The 19,819-nt window shown below is 36.3% G+C and overlaps 1 protein-coding gene across 1 annotated transcript in view; it reads right to left on the bottom strand.

Annotated features, from left to right (window-relative positions):
* Window positions 1-19,819, bottom strand: part of SEMA3D (semaphorin 3D) — a 227,712-nt gene that overhangs the window by 129,106 nt on the left and 78,787 nt on the right. The window contains exon 3 of the mRNA XM_007530229.3: window positions 1,755-1,915. Coding sequence (XP_007530291.1) covers window positions 1,755-1,915 — 161 coding nt within the window. The remainder of the gene's footprint in view (window positions 1-1,754; window positions 1,916-19,819) is intronic.

Raw genomic sequence — 19,819 nt, 5'->3', positions numbered from 1 at the left:
TAAGAAAAATACTAAAATTCTAAAAAATAAAATAAAAGTAAGTAACAATCAATGAAATAATACTGGAAGAATGGTGGGTGAGCTTATGAAATCTTAGCATGAAATCAACCATTCATTTTACTTTACTATAAACAAGATTTAAGGTATAACTTATTTCTAAATAAGATAAACTTATGATGTATTTGTTTGGATTAAAACAAGTGAATAACAAATACCAGTAAGACTTTAGTGTGATATGTATTCATAATTTAATTGAAATATTATTTTTCATCAAGTATGAAGAGTCATAAAAATCTCCTTTTCGTTGGTGTAGCTCAGTAAAAAATTCACATATTTAAAATCAGATGACTATAGAAATCAATGTGACGGAAATAGTCCCATTAGTTGCACAACAAACTTTCATGCCTGAGATCCCTGAGATCCCAGGTTTAATCCCAGATACACTACCATATGCCAAAAGTGGGAAGTGCTCTGGTTAAAAGAAAAAAAAAAAAAACCACCACCACCAACAACAACAATAGAACATGTTGTTTCTAAGGCAAGCATGATCACATACATAGTTTGCCTCTATAGACTAGAGTTCTAAGAGCTGATAATATTCCAATAACTGAATAGCAGTTTTTGTTGTTGCTATTGTCATTGTTATTGCTTTTACAGCAATGAGAAGATTGTATAAGTTCATCACTGGGAACCATTGTCCTGAAACCTCATGATGTCTCCTGAGTTTTTATTTTTTGGTATACTTTAGAAAATGAAACAAAATAAACAACAAGTCAATATGCCTTATGTGTAACAAGCTATATATTATGTCTTCTCATATATTTTTCAATTCATTCAAGTCTTGGAATCTAATAATTTGTAAGGCTTAAATTGTGACATACTTTCTTTTTGTGGCACTTGTTTTGTTATCACAGAGATAGCTGAAAATATAGAATATAGTAGTGAATGACTTCTGTATTTTAATCACTAGCATATAATTCCTCTATTATCGGATTATTTTATTTTTTATTATTTATTTTCCTTTATGTTGCCCTTGTTTTATTATTTTTATAGTTGTTATTGTTGTTGTTGTGTATGTTATTGTTGTTGGATAGGATAGAGAGAAATGGAGAGAGGAGGGGAAGACAGAGAGGAGGAGAGAAAGACAGACACCTGCAGACGTGCTTCACTGCCAGTGAAGTGACGCCCCTGCAGGTGGGGAGCCAGGGCTGGAACCAGGATCCTTACTTATGTTGGTCCTTGCATTTCACACCACATGCACTTAACCTGCTGCACTACCACCCGACCCCCTATTGGATTATTTTAAATGAGGCCCTACTTAGATTATCATCATTAATCTTCATTGCCTAAATGTGAAAAAGTCATAGGAGAACACATCTAGATAAGAAGTAATTGTGATGAAGACTAGGTGGTAAGTTGATAGCATGACTTTTTTGTTCCTATAAACTCAAAAAGTGTCCATTTTATAATTTATACAGATGTACATATGAAATATTAATAATCCCAGCTTCTCAATCACAAACATTGTAATTCTCTTGTTTAGTCTAGCATCCACTCATTTGATGATTTCAGGCATATTTACAAAGCTTTAGTGTCACATTCATTCTGGTATATGTCTAAAGCAATACGTTGTTTTTTATGACATATATGTATATATATATATATCCAAATGCAAATGCTAATAAAATCAAGACAAAAGAATAACAAAAATTATAATAACTGCATCCAGTCAACTTATATATAAATAAACTGACCTTCTTAAAATTTTTGTTTAAGTCAACCAGGCTGAGCAGGAAGATGTGGTCCTTGGCTCCCAGGAATAGCCTGCCCCTCTCTTCATCTAACAGAATGGTTTGGAAATCCAGTCCTTCTGATGAACCCAAAAAGGGAATACAGCTATTTGAAAGCAGCAAGTCTATGATGACGTAAAAGAAGTAGAAAGGATGAGAAATTCTTAATAAGCAAAATATATATTTGCATGTATACACACACACGTATATATATATATATAGCCACACTTCATAAATACATATACAACAGATAAAAAATAACCAATTTAGATAAAAGAGGTAAAACCAGTTTTTAATACATACTCATTTAGAAATGTATATAATTTACTTCTATTTTATAGATAAAATATTTACCTTATATAGGAGATATTCATGATATAAAATTAAGCATTAAAAATAAATACAGTAGTAATTATATGCAAAATATTTCACAATCTTACATTCATTTTCTTAAATTATAAATGTAAAGAATTGCTTACAGTAATATCTATAAACTGAATAGACCTATATTTGCATAATAAGCATTAAACTAAAAGAGGTAAAGCTCATAGCATTTAATCTCCTGTTTTTTTATAATCTTTTGATAGATCCTGGAGTTTGGAAGATTACATGGTACCTGCTTTGTATATTGAAGAAGACAAACCAAAAAGTGGAATCCAAAAACAATGAGTTTTACAAAAACATATAATCCTGAAAGAGTAACAGCAATATTTTTATATTGGAAAGAACCTTGAAAATTAATTAATGCAAATTTGTGATTTTATAAATGAAACTATTTAATTCCATTAAGGTGAAGTTGCATGTTGTAATGTCACAAAATTATGTTAGCAAAGAATTCCTACATTCATTTCCTTTTACACTTGTTTATGGTTTTATTCTTTGTTTCAATTATAATTAAGATAAAAGCACATTAATATGTAGATTTAGAGCTGGAATTAGATGAATTCAAACATTTTAAACATATTTCATCCTTACTATCTATCATAATTATTTTCTACAACTATAGAGTATTATAATCAAACAAGGTAATAATATCACTCATTACTTACTAAAGTCCATTTATGTTGCTGGATTTGAAAACTAAATCACTATTTTCAAGTGATTCACAATTAATCAGTGAAAAAGATAATGTTTTAGAAAAAAAAAACAAAACAGGACACTTCTACAATGTATCACAGTAGTTCCCCAAGTTCTATAAAATGCATCTTGAATAACTTAAGTTTAAAGGTTATATATCAAAAAAATAAAATAAAGGTTACATATTGTACCCATCATTTGTGAACATTTATCATAATTCGATATGTAAATATAAACATTTAGTTCTCTCTTTTTTTCTAATTTACCTTGAATAAATGTTATTTTTCTTATTTACTAAGCTAGATTTTTGTGTTAGCTTTGACCAAAATTATCTACCGAAGAAGACACAGTCGTACCTCAATTATCAAGTGTGGCTTTACAAATATAATTGTCTTATTAATACTTAAAGTTCATAAATACTATACTGAATTGAGTTCTAAATCCAACTTATTCATACCTAAATAAAATGTTAACTGTTTTTAAGGTCATAGAAACAATAAAATAATATATTTTAGATCTCCATGTGCACTGACCCTATTTTTGCTGAGCTGAAATTCAATAATCTTTTCATAGTGACTAATATAGAACTGAAGAGGGGAAGAATGAAATCAAGAGTATTAAGATTTAAGAGATCCCTAAAGCCTTAACAAGAGGAACTATTCCAAATAACTATTTAATCAGGCAAGTCTATTGCTTTCATGGAATATCCTTTTATCTAGCAAAGATTGGCATGAGAAAAAATGAAAAATAAAGGGCTTTCCAAGAGTATCGCCTGATTCAACTAATAAATACTGGAAAGTAGGTTAAAAGACAACTTAGTATTTCAAACATACCTTTATATATGCAGCTATTTTCTGGTTTGTTTGCTTTTATGGGATGGAGGGAAGAACAAGACAAGTAAGAGTAAGAGCCAGGGCTGGGCGGTAGTTAAGTGCACATAGCGCAAAGCACAAAGACTGGCGAAAGGATACTGGTTTGAGCGCCTGGCTGCAGGGGAGTTACTTCACAAGCAGTGAAGAAAGTCTGCAGGTGTCTCTCTTTCTCTCCCTCTATCTGTCTTCCTCTCCTCTCTCAATTTCTCTCTGTCTTATCTAACAACAACGACACCAATAACAACAACAACAACAACAACAACGATAAACGGCAAGGGCAACAAAAGGGAAAAACAGCAAGGACAACAAGAATAATAGCCAGGAGAATGAGAAGAGTAAGAGTAGGGCTGGAAGGGTAAGCAATCTACCAGGAGGTTCACTTTTGCTTCACTTGGATTTTTGTCTTTTGGATCTAAATTGTGAAAGCTCCACACTCAGTTTCTAGTTTATTTTAATTAATTAATTAATTAATTAATTAATTAATATTGCTAGGGTTATTGCTGGGGCTCAATGCCTGCACCATGAATCCACTGCTCCTGGAGCCCATTTTCCCCCTTTTGTTGCCCTTGTTGTAGCCTTGTTGTGGTTATTATTATTGTTGTTATTGTTGATGTCGTTCGTTGTTGGATAGGACAGAGAGAAATGGAGAGGAGAGGGGAAGACAGACAGGGGGAGAGAAAGACAGACACCTGCAGATCTGCTTCACAGCCTGTGAAGTGACTCCCCTGCAGGTGGGGAGCCGGGGGCTGGAACCGGATCCTTAGACTGGTCCTTGAGCTTTGCGCCACTTGCGCTTAACCTGCTGCGCTAGCGCCCAACCCCCTTATTTTTTTTAATGAGTGATTTAATATTAATTTACAAAACTGCAAGATAACAGGGGTATAACTCCACACTTGCCACTACCTAAGTTCTGAATTCCCCAATCACTTCCTTGGGTTCCTGGTGGAGTTGGAATTCAGAGCCCTCTGGTCATCTCCCCCAGTCATTTCTCCCCCACTGGAAGTATGGATCAAAATGATTTTGGGGGTGCCGAAGGTGAGAATTCTGGCTTTTGTAATTGCTTCTCCTCCTTTCTCCTAATCAAATTGGAGAATCCCTTAAGCCATATATATTTAAGACAAAATCCATGTGATTTAGGGGAAAATAGTACATGAATGAATTTTGCCTAAAAGGAGAAAAAAATGGAGTTGGGCTACACATAAGTCACACAAAATGCTAGTAACTCAAGGCAAAACAGAATGTGAATGCAAATAGCTAAGCAAAATGAACAGGAGGGATGACCTCTTTCAGTAAATCTGGTGTCTGTGGCTTTTTGCTTCAGTCCAGGTAAGATCATTGGAGAACTGTCCATATATACATCTACTCTTAACGTTGCATTAGAATGTTAATTATAAAATGAAACAAGGTTTAGTCTAAGAGATGTGAACTTAGGCCCAGGCCACACAGGTCAATACCCTACTTTTACAATTCTGGTTATGTTCTGTAGTCAAGAAACTTAATTTCTCCATGCCTTGTATTTTTCTTTATAAATTGATAAAATGAATAGAAACTATATAGCAAATCATATAAAACTAAATGAATTAATAAAGACCAGTGCAAGAGAGTAGTGTCTGGGTCATAATAAGTGCTACATAACTATCACTTATGAGAGTGATAATGTATTTTAAAACTATAAAAAAACAAAAAAAATCATAATATAGCCCAATTCATAATTCTCAAGATGGATAATAGAGTTAACTTATATGAAGTTCTTATAACACTGAGATATCTTAAACATAAGAGAGTTATTTTTAAATAGATTATAATAGATTATTAAAATTCAAATTTGTTATTAAACCCAATGGTGTTTCTGGGTCCATGCTCCCGGAGGGTTAAAGAATAGGAGGGATATCAGGGGAGGGAATAGGATATGAAATTCTGGTGGCAGAGACTGTGTGGAATTTTACTTCTCTTATCCTATGGTCTTCGCAGTGTTTCCATTTTATAAATAAAAACTTAAAAAAATTAAAAATTATAATATAAAAAAGAATGTGTCTTTTCATCTAAATTGCCCAATTTGTTTGCATAATAAAAGTTTATAAAATTAGGGGAGTCAGGCGGCAGCACAGCTGGTTAAGCACCGGGTTCCAGCCCCTAGTTCCCCACATGCAGGGGTGTTGCTTCACAGGCGGTGAAGCAGGTCTACAGATGTCTATCTTTCTCCTGCTCTCTCTGTCTTCATTTCCTCTCTCAATTTCCCTCTGTCCTATCCAATAATGAACGACATCAACAACAATAATAACCACAACAAGGCTACAACAACAAGGGCAACAAAAGGGAAAAATCAATATATAAAAAAAAGTTCATAAAATTAAAAAAAAACCCTTTAATTTGAACAAGTTAAACTGTAATGAAGAAGCATATCATCACATATTCTGTGAAACCATACTGAACTAAGGTTATTGTATGCTTTTGATATAAAATATTAGGGTAGTACTAAAAAGCTATTCAGTCAACAAATATCTATAAGCATAGAGTACATGTTAGATACTGAATATGAAGTTAAGACTTTACTTTCAACAAGCTCAGGATCAGGGTAAAAATAATATGTATGAAAATTCAACATAAGTAAAATAAATTCTAACAAAAGTTGACAGAAAATTCTAGCAAGTTATTAATTGTGCATCCCTTTTCAACAAAAAGCAGTATTAGATGTCTTGAAGAACAGAGAGAAAATTTACAGGATGACATAAAGAAAACTGTGTCCCAGGCAGAAAGAACACTGGAACATACAAAGGGTATACCATTGTATGCTGAACTTACACACTGCATTTTTCATGTCTCCTACTCTGGGGCTAAAACACCTTCAGGGCAAAGACCACGTCTTACTTATCTTTGAATGCTCAGAACCTAGCTCAGATTCTGAGACAAATGAAGCACTTAATAAATATTTGTGGAGTTGAAGTGCTTTGTATGCTGGGACACAGTATGCAGGGGTAGTGAGAAGTGAAGTCAGATATAACGGCAGCTTCCAGATAACCATGTTCTAACATGGCAGTCTGGGGCATTTGGCTAGGTGTAGGTAACTAAAACATATTTGTGCAGTAAAGTGGCAAAGACAATAATTGAGTGTTAGAAAGATAAATCTGGTTGCAGTGTTCAGGATGGATGAGGACCAGGAAAGGTGATGGCAAGGAGTGGTCTCAGAAGTTTCTGGGAAGCTAGTACCTGAATTTTAGCAGTAGTAATGGAAGTGGAAAATGACTATGAATCTTGAATATCATTTTTTTTACTTGTTCAATGAGAAAAAATAAATATAAATTTGATATCATAACTTGATTTATTTTCTTTTACCATAAACAATTCTATTTGGATTATCTTCAAACCAAGTTGACAGAAAAACAGCTGCAAAAATAGTGACTAACCTGAAATATCATTTCAAAGATGATTTAATATTGCCTTATGACAATGTTAGTATCAAAACATTTAAAGCATGTTTCACCAATCTTTTGTAGCCAAACCAAATAATTCAACTTATGCATTACACATGAAAATTTCTCAGGCTGACGCACACAGTTTGAAAAGACCTTGGAACAGGTTCCCTCTTCCCCAAGCAGCTTATCTTTCTTGCATTTCTGCCAAGTCAAGCAAAGTCATTTTTGTTTCCATGGGATCATCAACCAAATTCCAGAAAAAAAAAAAGTTAAGCCTGTTGCCTATATCTTTAACACCTAGAGCTTATACAGTCCTAGGATTTCAGGAATCAGACATAGATACTATCTCTGTAGGCTACAAACTCATAAATGTTTTTAAAACTAGTATTTTGACATCTATTCTAAGCTTTTTTTTTTTCTCCTCCAGTGGTAATTCTTGGGCATATGACTTTAAAGATTGTCCACAGTTTATAACCCTTTTGAAGAGGAATTCTATTTGGTTTTCTCTTGGTGGTGGAGTGAGTGTGTGGCTTCACATATGCCAGTCAAAAAGGGCCTGCTCTGCTCTTATGTAACCAGCTCCTTAGAAGGCAACAGTATAACAATATTATTGACAGTAGCACTTGAATTCTTTCAAATATTTCACAATTAAAATATTTTTTCATATTTAAAATGCTAAAAAAGAAAAAAGGGAAAAAAAACAGGCTGGGGATATGGATCAACATGCTAATGTTTACATCCAGCAGAGAAGCAATTACAGAAGTCAGACCTTTCACCTTCTGCACCCCATAAAGAATTTTGGTCCATACTCCCACAGACATAAAGAATGGAGAAGTTTCCAATGGAGGGGATGGGACATGGAACACTGGTGGTGGGAACTGTGTATTATTGTACCCCTCTTATCTTACAATCTTGTTTATTATTAATAAATCACTATGAAAAATAAATTGGATATATGTGGAAAAAAAAAGGCAACAGTATTTACCTCTAAGTCCTAAATACATTCTTTGTTCTATCTACCTAAACCTCTGACCTAATACATTCTATAATCACACTTTTTTTTTTTTGCCTGCAGGATTATTGCTGGGGCTTGGTACCTGCACTACGAATCCACTGCTCCTGGAGGCCATCTTTATTCTGTTGTTGTTGTCGCAGTTATTGTTATTGCTGCTGTTGGATAGGATAGAGAGAATTTAGAGAGGAGGGGAAGACAGAAAGGAAGAGAGAAGGATAGATACCTGCAGACCTACTTCACCGCTTGAGAAGTGACTCTCCTGCAGCTAGAGATACGGAGACTCAAACTGAGATCCTTGCGTGTTTCCTTGCAATTCACATTACGTGCTCTTAACCTGCTGTGCTACGACACGACCCCCATATTCACTCCCTTTAACTGTTCTTTTTAGTCTAGGAACCTTGCACTCAGTTTGTAATCATACTGAATCTCCAAAGCCCTCAAATTCCCATGTTTGTCTTGCATATACTCTTGGAAAATCTACAAGCAAACTATTTCTGAAATGAAAGAAACAGAAATACAATTGTCAACTTATTTCAATTGGATAAATATAGAAATCACTGTACATAGTGCTTCTATTTTAATGCATTGCCAGTACATGAAGCAAGGGCTTTGTGCATGCATGATAACACCAAACAGTCTCCAAGTCTGTTTTCCATTTTATATTCCTGAGAGATAGAATAAGATACCAAAATAACACTTTGCCATTCACAAAATCCCCTTGATGTTGCTCTTGGAGCCCTCGCGTAGTGCCAGGTACAGAATCCAAGATTACATGCACGTTAAGGCATGTGTTCTAGCCACTGAACATCCTGCACCCACATAGTGAGTTTTATAAAGGCTGGGAATGAGAAAGTATTCTTAAACTATGTCCAGTAAACCACTTTTGACCACAGGTTAGCTCTGAAGGTCAAAAAATCTTACAATCAACATGCAGTGCCATATGTTTTCACACATTGCAAATTTTCCCAGAGTATTTCCAGAGACAACATCAAATTTTCACCAAAAACCATAGGAAAATTGTGTTTCCAATAGTTAATAATGATTAACCATACTCCGAATAAATTTTAGGGCACAAAAGTAACTCAATATCTCTATAAAACTTGACTTTTGAAAGCAATGACTAATTCAACTAAAATTTCCAGGTATTTTTCATATGTTACAACGTGTTTGTTATTGTGTTTCTTTAGACAAAGATAGAGAGGAAGAGAGAGGATATTAAAGAGATCATAACAGGGGTCAGGTGGTAGCCCTGCTGCGGGTTAAGCACACATGGCACCACAGGCAAAGACCAGTGAAAGGATCCTGGTTTGAGCCCCAGGCTCCCCACCTGCAGGGGGTTGCTTCATCAGTGGTGAAGCAGGTCTGTAGGTGTCTATCTTTCTCTCCCCCTCTCTGTCTCCCCTCCTCTCTCCATTTCTCTATGTCCTATCCAACAACAACAACATCAATAACAACAATAACAAACAACAAAGGCAACAAAAGGAAAAATAACCTCCAGGTGCAGTGAATTTGCACTGAGCCCCTGCAATAACCCTGGATTCAGAAAAAAAAAAGAATGAGAAAGAGAGAGAGAGAGAGATTACCACTGAAACTTCCTTCAGTGTAGTGGGGACTGGGCTCAAGACTGGGGTCATGCACATAGCAAAGCATCACACTATTCAAGTGAGCAATTTATCTGGTCCCAAAGATTCCAATAGCAATTTACACTCCTGAAAATCTAGCACTTTCTTGGACTGCAAATGACCATCTACAAGCAATACGAAAATACATTTGGGATAAAGAACCATTATAGTTAAAGTAATAATAAGATGAAAAGAACTTCAAGCATGCACTTCCCTTATTGTTAAATTTCCCTTATCAAGTCAAATAATGTTACTTCAGTTCTCTCACCTGTCTGTGTAGGCTGAAAAGCCAAACGATCTGAGTACCTTCTAAAATCGGAGTACTCTTGCCATTAGATTCACGTATTTAACTTTGTTTAAATAGAGATTGCATGGAAGAGTAAACAGTTACATTGTTTACCTGCATACTCCTGATCATCGTTCTATTTCCTGGAATAAGTAGTCTCTATATTTTCAGAAGAAGCAATTAAATATAAAGGGACATGTTATCAGTAATAACTTTTGACTAAGTAATCTTCATGAAAGTCATTATCTTAGCAGGCAAGAACAGAGTCACTCATAGATGCAAACTGTCTATAAGAGGGGAAAACTAAGGATCCTATAATCCCTGCTTATTTGAAATAAACATTTCTTGTGAGGAGTAGTCTTTGTACCCCTTTAGAGTCTATTAATACCATTGATATCTTCGCCCACCCTGTCCAATGCTTGACGTCTCATCATCCAATCTGGTCTCCTACGCCTACAATGAACTTCTCTGTTCCAGACTCTTGGAAACAGAGTTGGCAGTCAGCTGAGGTAAAGAACAAACACCTCATCACAGACCCCTGCAAGCGTCAACCCGGCTTTGACCTAGCACGTTATGATTGGGCCCTCCTCAATCGCTATCGAACAGGCCATGGCCAATGCGCCGCTATGTTCCATCGCTGGGGAGCCAGAGACGACCCGAACTGCCCCTGCGGCTACAGACAGACTATGAACCACATAGTCAAGGACTGCCACCTCTCCAGATTCAAAGGAGGTCTCGAAACTTTACATCAGGCTCAACCTGACGCTGTTGACTGGCTACGGAAGAAGGGCAAATGCTAGAAGAAGAATACCATTGTTCATTCAATACAGAGAAACATTTGACCTGATGGTATAATTTTATTCCTCTTTACCCTTGAAAGGAAGGGAGTGGCCAGTCATATTTAATCTAATAAATTTAGGATTAAGAAGCACAGACTTCCTCAGTATTTGTTAAGTGAACAAGATCTAATACCCCTGAAAATCTAGATTGACTGCCAGAAATTCAGAACTGGGTGGAGCTGTTTGTCTCACAAGAAGATGACATAACTGAAAAATGGCTTCCCACAACCTTTAAAGAACAATTAATAAAATAATTTCTGAAGAAGAAAATGGATGTTACTAATGGCAAAATGTCACAGGATTCAAACAAGATCACCTCTGAGGAGAGTCAATTTTCATTTCATGCAAGCTGAAGAACAGAATTCTTCCACAGAGAAAGCTTTGTATTCAAATAATCAAATGTAACTTTGTGCCCTGTCTTTTCTTGACTAAAACTGACTCAGATTCTTTGGGCTAAGAAAAGCAAAAAAAGACCTGGCCTGAGGCTTGTACATCAGAGTCAGTGACAATCTTTCCTAGGAACAGACATACAGTTATTTCCCTTTGATCTTGACTGAACTTTTCTGGTAATTAACCAGGGCCCCAGCCTAAGCAGTACTGCTCAACTGAAGTTACTCCTGCAATAGCATCCTCTACAACACATAGTATATGATGTTGATGAGATTTGTCAACATCTTATTTTTAAAAAATTCTTTATTGGGGAATTAATGTTTTACTTTTGACAGCAAATGCAATAGTTTGTACATGAATAGCATTTGTCAGTTTTCCATATAACAATACACTGCCCACTAGGTCCTCTGTCATCATTTTGGGACCTGTATTCTCCTCTGAACCCACCCCAGAGCCTTTTACTTTGTTGCAACATGCCAATTCCAATTCAGGTTCTACTTGTATTTTTTCTTCTCATCTTGTTTTTCAACTTCTGCCTGAGAGTGAGATCATCCTATATTCATCCTCTGTTTCTGACTTATTTCACTTAACATGATTTTTTCAAGGTCCATCCAAGATCAGCTGAAAACAGTGAAGTCACCATTTTTTTTAAGCTGAGTAGTATTCCATTGTGTATATAGACCACAACTTGCTCAGCCACTCATCTGTTGTTGGACACCTGGGTTGCTTCCAGGTCTTGGCTGTTACAAATTGTACTGCTAAGAACATATGTGTACACAGATCATTTTGGATGGGTGTGTTGGGTTCCTTAGGATATATCCCCAGGAGAGGAATTGCAGGATCATAAGGTAGGTCCATTTCTAGCCTTCTGTGAGTTCTCCACACTGTTCTCCACTGATGATGGAACAATTTACATTCTCACAAGTAGTGCAGGAGGGTTCCTTTGACCCCACAACCTCTCCAGCATTTGCTGCTGTTACCTTTTCCGATGGATGACATTCTCACAGGAGTGAAGTGGTATCTCATTGTTGTCTTTATTTGCATTTCTCTGACAATCAAATACTTGGAGCATTTTTTTCATGTGTTTCTCGGTCTTTTAGATCTCCTTTATTATGAACATTTTGTCCATGTCCTCTCCCCATTTTCAGATGGGGTTATTTGTTTTGTTGCTGAGGTTGGCAAGCTCTTTATATATTTTGGTTATTAGCCTCTTGTCTGATGTATGACAAGTAAAGATCTTCTCCCATTCTGTGAGGAGTCTCTTGGTTTGGGCAGCAAAATAAACCACTACCGAAACCAAGAGACTCCTCACAGAATGGGAGAAGAACTTTACATGCCATACATCAGACAAGAGGCTAATAACCAAATATATAAAGAGTTCTGCCAATAGTTTCCTCTAAGTATCTGAGCGTTTCTGGTCCAACATCCAAGTCCTTGATCCACTTGGAATTTACTTTTGTATTTGGTGAAATATAGTGGTTCAGTTTCATTCTTCTGCATGTTTCAACCCATTTTTTCCAACACCATTTGTTGAAGAGACTCTGCTTTCCCCATTTAATAGTCTGTGCACCTTTGTCAAAGATTAGATGTCCATTGGTGTGGGGTTTTTTTCTGGGTTCTCAATTCTATTCCACTGCTCAGTGTGGCTATACATGTCCCAGTACCAAGAAGTTTTGATGATAACGGCCCTATAATACAATTTTAGATCTGGGGGTGTGATGCCTCCAGTTCTGTTCTTTCTTCTCAAGATTGTTTTGGCAATTTTAGGTCTTTTCTGTTTCCAGACAAACATTTGTAGCATTTGTTGTTCTATTCTCCTACAAAATTTGGTTGGGATCTTTATGGGGATAGCATTAAATTTATATATGGCTCTGGGTAGTATATTCATTTTGATGATGTCAAATCTTCCAAACCATGAACATGGAATATCTTTCAACTTCTTTGTGTCTTTTTCAATTTCCTTGAGTAGTGACTCATAATTTTCAGTATACAAATCTTTCAATTCTTTGGTTAGCTTTATTCTTAGATATTTTACTGTTTTTTTTTTTTTTTTTGCTATAGTAAAAGGAATTGATTTCTGGAATTCAACTTCTAACAGTGTTTGCATAGAGGAATGCCAGTGACTTTTAAATGTTAATTTTGTAGCCTGACACCTTACTGTATTGCCTGATAATTTCCAAAAGCTTCTTGCTGGATTCCTTAGGTGTTTCTATGTATAGTATCATGTCATCTGCAAATAGGGAAGAGTTTGACTTCTTTTCTTCCAATCTGTATCCCTTTAATTCCTTTCTCCTGCCTGATTGCTATGGCAAGAGCTTCCAACACTATTTTGAATAGTAATGGTGATAGTGGGTAGCCCTGTCTAATACCTGATCTGAGGAGAAATGCTTCCAGGCTTTCCCTATTGAGTATGATGTTGACTGTAGGTTTGCTATATATAGACTCCACTATCTTGAGGAATTTTCCATCTATTCCCATTTTTTGTAGTGTTTTGATCATAAAGGATGTTGCATTTTGTCAAAGGCTTTCTCTGCATCTATTGATATGACTATGTGGTTTTTGGTCTTGGTTTTGCTGATGTGGTGGATGACTTTCATTGATTTACGTATATTAAATCAACCTTGCATCCCTGGGACAAACCCCACTTGGTCATGATGAACAATCTTTTTAATATACTGCTGTATCTGGTTGGCTAGAATTTTGTTCAATATCTTAGCATCTATGTTCATCAGAGATATTGGTCTGTAGCTTTCTTTTCTGGTTGTGTCCCTGTCTGCTTTTGTTATCAAAGTGATGTTTTCATAGAAGCTGGAAGGGAGTATTCCATTGTCTTCAATCTTCTGGATGACTTTTAAAAATAGAGGTATTAGTTCTTCTTAGAAGGTTTTATAGAATTCATTTGTAAAACCATAAGGTTTAGGACTTTTATTCTTAGGAAGGTTTTTGAAACTGTTTCAATGTCATTAACTGTGATGGGCCTGTTCATGTTATCTAGTCGCTCTTTCCTTAATTTTGGAAGTTCGTAGGTATCTAGGAAATCATCCGTTTCTTCCAGGTTCTCTAGCTTGATGGTATAAAGTTGTTCATAGAAGCCTCATTTGATATGTTGAATTTCTGCGGTGTCTGTTGGGATATCTCCTCTTTCATTTATTATTCAATTTATTTGGGTCTTCTCTTCTTTTTTTTTTTTTTTTTTTTTTGGTTTTGAGAGTGTGGCTAAAGGTATGTCGATTTTGTTACTCTATTGAAGAAACCAACATTTACTTTCATTGATCTTTGTATGGTTTTCTTATTTTCTTTCTTTCTTTCTTTCTTTCTTTTTCTTTTTTTACCAGAACACAGCTCAGCTCTGGTTTATGGTGGTGCAAGAGATTAAACCTGTGGGACTTTGGAGTCTCAGGCATGGGAGTCTGTTTGCATAACCATTATGCTATCTACCCCTGCTGGGTTTTCTTATTTTCAGTGTTATTTATTTCTGCCCTAACTTTACTTATTTCTGTCCTGGTTGCTTCAGGATTCCATTATTCTTCTTCTTCTAGGTCTTTAAGATGTGCTTTTTTTTTGTTGCTGTTGTTTGTTAATGTGTGCTTGTTGGCTATGAGCTTCCCTCTCAGTACTGTTTTATCTGTCTCCCAAATATTTTGATAGTTTGTGTCTTTATTTTCATTAAACTCTCAAAATATTTTGATTTCTTCCTTTATTTTCTCTTTGACCCAGTAGTTGCTAAGTAGTATACTGTTGAGCTTCCACATTTTGGGTCTATTACTAATCTCTTGTTGATTTTTAAGTGTTAGTTTCATTCCACTATGCCCTGTGAAGATGCTTGGGATGATTTCAATACTCTTGAATTTGCTGATGCTGTCTTTGTGGCTTAACATATGGTATATCCTTGAGAATGACTCATGTGGACTTGAGTAAAGTTTGTATTCCAGTTTCTTGGGATGAATGACTCTAAAAAATGTCCAATAATTCTGGCTTATCTCCTCATTTAGCTCCCTCATGTCTTTATTGATTTTCTGCCTGGATTATCTGTCAAGTTGAGACAGTGGGGTGTTGAAGACCCCTACTATGATTGTGTTGCTGTTAATATGTTGCTGTTGCTCTTTCAGTAGATGTTTCTTTAGATGGCTACTCACTGGGTGTATAGATGGTAATAACTGTTAAGTCCTCGTGATTGACTGGTCAACTGAGCATTAAGTAGTGTCCATCCCTATCTTTTTTAGTTTTATTTACTTTAAAGTCTATCATGTCAGATATGAGAATAGCTGTTCCTGCCCTTTTTTTGTAGACCGGCTTGTATGATAATTTTCCATCCTTTCACTTTGAGTCTGTTTGTCTTGTTGAGTTATGTGGGTTTCCTGTAGAGAGCATATCCTTGGGTTGTGTTTTCTCATCCATCTTCCTACTCTGTGCCTTTTAATAGGTGAATTCAGGCCAATGACATTTATTGATATCTAAGACTGAATATATTTTAACACCATTCCTGTAGAGTTTTAGAGTGTTCTGATATATCGCCTATTTATGGTGGTCTGTTTCTAGGAGACCTTTCAGAACTTCTTTCAGGGCAGGATTGGTGACAGTTGATTCTTTCAGCTGATGCTTGTCTGAGAAGGCTTTTATGCCTCCATCTAGTCTGAATGATAGTCTAGCAGGATACAGTAGTCTTGTTGAAAGCCTTTCTCACTGAACACTCTAGGTAGATATCCTTCTCTTCTGGCCTGTATTGTTTGTGTGGAGAAGTCTGCTGCTAATCTTATGGGTTTTCCTCTGTAAGGGACTCTTTGTTTTTTCTCTTGCAACCTTCAGGATCCTTTCTTTATCCTTCTTCCTTTCCACTCTAAATATGATGTGTCTTGGTGTCTTTAAGTGTGGGTTAATTCTGTTTGGGACCCTTTGGGCTTCTTGAACTTTTATGTCTTTTATGTTGTCTAGACTAGACAAGTTTTCCTGGATTGACTTGTGTCTAAGTAATTTAATTAAAGGGTTCACAGTTGTGGAAATTGACAGTTGCTTCAATACTATTTTAATCCCTGAGTTGTAGCTCAGTGGCTTAAAAGCCTCTTTTGTTCTTTTTCTTCCCTGTAGGCTATGGGAACCTGAGGGCTTTCAAACTATCAGTAGGCTTCTTAGCTTAATCACTGACTCCAGAAGAAGAGACAAAGCAGGGTGAGGTAGAGATAATCCAGTAGTTATGCAAAGAGACTCTCACAGCCCCACTGCTAGGGCACCAAGCTATAGTTCTTCTCCTGTGTTTCCTGGTTAGTTCTCTGTCCCCTGGTGTCAGCACAGGGCCTCCCTGCTGCTGTTCCAGATTCTGAGGGAAGTAGCAATGGAGACTCACAGTTGCATTTGGTGAGTCTTAGGGGAGTCCTCTTCTTCCTTCAGCTGTCTTCTTCTTGGTGAAACAGACTGGAGGTTGTGTCTTAACTGGTAAACTGCTGGACTGTTACCAGCCACTTAATCTCTCCCTAGGCTCCTCTCTGTCCAGGAGCCACATTTGTTTGCACTCACAGGTGATTTGATGGGTTCCTGAAGTTGTTCTAGTCCTGTCTTGTTGAGGTCCCAGGTGTTCTCCTTTGGTATTACTAGTTGACCTGGGAGAGGAGAGTAACACAGCTGCTGCTGCTCTGTAGCCCCACCTCTGGAAGTCTCCTATCTTTTTTTTTTTTTTCTTCTTCATTACATGGGCTGTCTCAGATCTTTGTCACTCACTATATGGAACATACCCAACCCCCTTATCACAAATATGCATGGCTTTTCCCAGAAATTGAAACATACTTGGCAATATAACTCAACTGAAAAGTACTGGCCTTACAAACCAGATTTGAGAACCCTGCACAGAGGGTACTGGGAGGAAGCTTGGATGTTGTGGAGTGAAGCCTCAGTAGGGAAGCAATTCCAGAAGCCAGACCTTCTACCTTCTGCATTTCACAATGGGTGTCTTGGGTCCATACTCCCAGAGGGTTAAAGAACAGGAAAGCTATCAAAGGAGCGGATGGGATACAGAGTTATGTTGGTGAGAACTGTGTGGAGTTGTACCCCTCTTATATTTTGTCAGTGTTTCCTTTTTATAAATAAATTTTAAAAGATTAAGAATAATAACAGTCCTTAATAGACATAGCTCTACTCAGTATAAAACCAGATTGCCCACTTAAACTTTTCCAAATCTTGCACTACAACTTATGCTGTCTACACAAGTTTTCCAACTAACAAATTGCCTTTTCATCAATAACTGTCTTCTTTTCAATTCAGTGATGGTATGATTATTGAGGACATTTTACAAATACTGATCTAACTAAACTCAATGATTTTCCCTATCATCTCAGCTACAAATTAATGCTCAATCCACTCAAAGAAAGACTAATTGTTATCACTAGGGTTTCTTGAATTTTCATAAGTATGAACAAAAAATTCAGCATGTTCTATGCAAAGATGTAAAATTAAAGTATATATACACACACACACACACACACACACACACACACACACACACACACATATATTCAATTTCCACTTTTGACCTTTTGAGTTCCCAGGTCTTTGATGATGATATCTAAATGTTCCTTCTATGAAATTCTTTCTTCCCATAGTTTTGAGAAATGTTTTGGCTATAAAGCTATTCTCATGTCCCCTCCTCAAAAGAAAAAAAAAAAAAGGTACCTATTCTCATTTGAAACAGTAATTAACTGGCTAGAGTTTTTTTTTTAATTCTTTATTGGGGGATTAATAGTTTATAGTTGACTGTAAAATAGTTTGTACATGCATAATACTTCCCAATTCTACATAACAATACAATCCCCACTAGGTTCTCCTCTGCTATCATGTTCCAGGACCTGAACCCCCTCCACCCCTAACCCAGACTCTTTTACTTTAGTTGTAATGCACCAACTCAGTCTAAGTTCTGCATAGTGTTTTCCCTTCTGATCTTGTTTTTCAACTTCTACCTATGAGTGAGGTCATCCCATATTGACGCATCTCTTTCTATTTTATCTCACTTAATGTGATCCCTTCAAGCTCCATCCAAGATTGGGTGAAGAAGGTGAAATCACCATTTTTAATAGCTGAGTAGTATGCCATTATGTATATATACCACAGGGTATTCAGCACTCAGCCACTTATCTATGGAGTAATTTTTTTTTCATTCCAAAAATTAAAGTGTTGATATAGCTCCCACAAAAATAATTAGCTTTTACAAACATCGTAGTCCACCCACCATCAACTACAACCTAACACAATATTGCTGCTAAGGAAGAAAGATTATCAAGTAAAACCCAAGTAAAATAGTGGTATCATGTGCAAGAGGGGGAACTATATCCAAACTCATCCTCCTATCTTTCTCTAACCGCCCTCCCTCCACCATTACATAGGATCTAGTCACATGGCTAGGTAGACCCATCAAGTCACAAGGTGACAAGCCAGGTATTCTTTTGTTAATCTGCCAGGATATGCAGCTAAGGTCTGTGCTATTCGAGTATAGAGGTTGGTTTTATAAATGCCCATGAGGTTGGTTTACTTTCATTTGGTAAATGTCTCCTTTCCTGTACTGCAGGCAGCTCAGTTATAGAATCACTTATACTGTGCCTCATGATCCCTAGGGCTCTTGGTGAACTTATACTTGTTTGTCCAACTTTTCAACCAAGGAAAATAATAGGTTCTTTCTTGTACTCAAACTTAGAAATATTAAGTCATCTTAAATTGGCCCTTCAAGAGTTATAGCTGGTTTTCAGAGAGGTGAGGTCATACTGAAAAATGTTGCTTACCAAATTAGTTCACTTCCACCTATTAAAAATATCAAATATTTTCTTTTTCATTCTTTTTTAAAGATTTTATTTAAGAGGAAGTACCAGACATCACTCTGGTATATGTGTTGCTGAGAGTCCAATGCTTCATCCACTGTGGCACCTTCCACACCAACCAAATATTTTCTATCTATGTAAATTTAGTATATACAACTCACTATATAAAACACATAAAGAAAGAATAATAGCCCTGATAGATAACCCAATAGGTAGGGCATGTGTACAGTTTGGGTTTGAACTCCAGAATCACATGGAAGTGCTATGGCATCAAAGAAAATTCTAGTATTCTAGAGTGGGAAAGAGGCCAAGATAATTCTTCCTCATAGTTGCAGATCCATCATACTTAAACTTGATAAAGAATTACAGCAAAAAATATGATTTACAGGAGTGTTTTAGCTTTTTAAAAAGACTTTAAAAATCTTTAAAACTATATTTATTTTTATTGGATAGAAACAGAAATTTAGAGGGAAGGGAGAGCAAGAGAGAGGGACAGAGACAGAGAGACCCCTGCAGTCTTGCTTCATCACTATTGAAGCTTTTCTGCTTCATGGGGGGACTAAGGGCTTGAAACTGAGTGTTTGCACACTGTAATGTGAGCACATAACTAGGTACAGCACTGACTAGCCCCCAGGAATTTTTTAAGTTTTTATTAAGGAAAAGTGAGGGCATGCATACAGGTTTACCAGTGGGCAGAGAGTGAGAGAGAAGTGAGAGAG

Source organism: Erinaceus europaeus, chromosome 8, assembly GCF_950295315.1.
Source record: "Erinaceus europaeus chromosome 8, mEriEur2.1, whole genome shotgun sequence".
Taxonomy (NCBI): domain Eukaryota; kingdom Metazoa; phylum Chordata; class Mammalia; order Eulipotyphla; family Erinaceidae; genus Erinaceus; species Erinaceus europaeus.
This window is presented reverse-complemented; position numbering and strand designations above follow the sequence as displayed.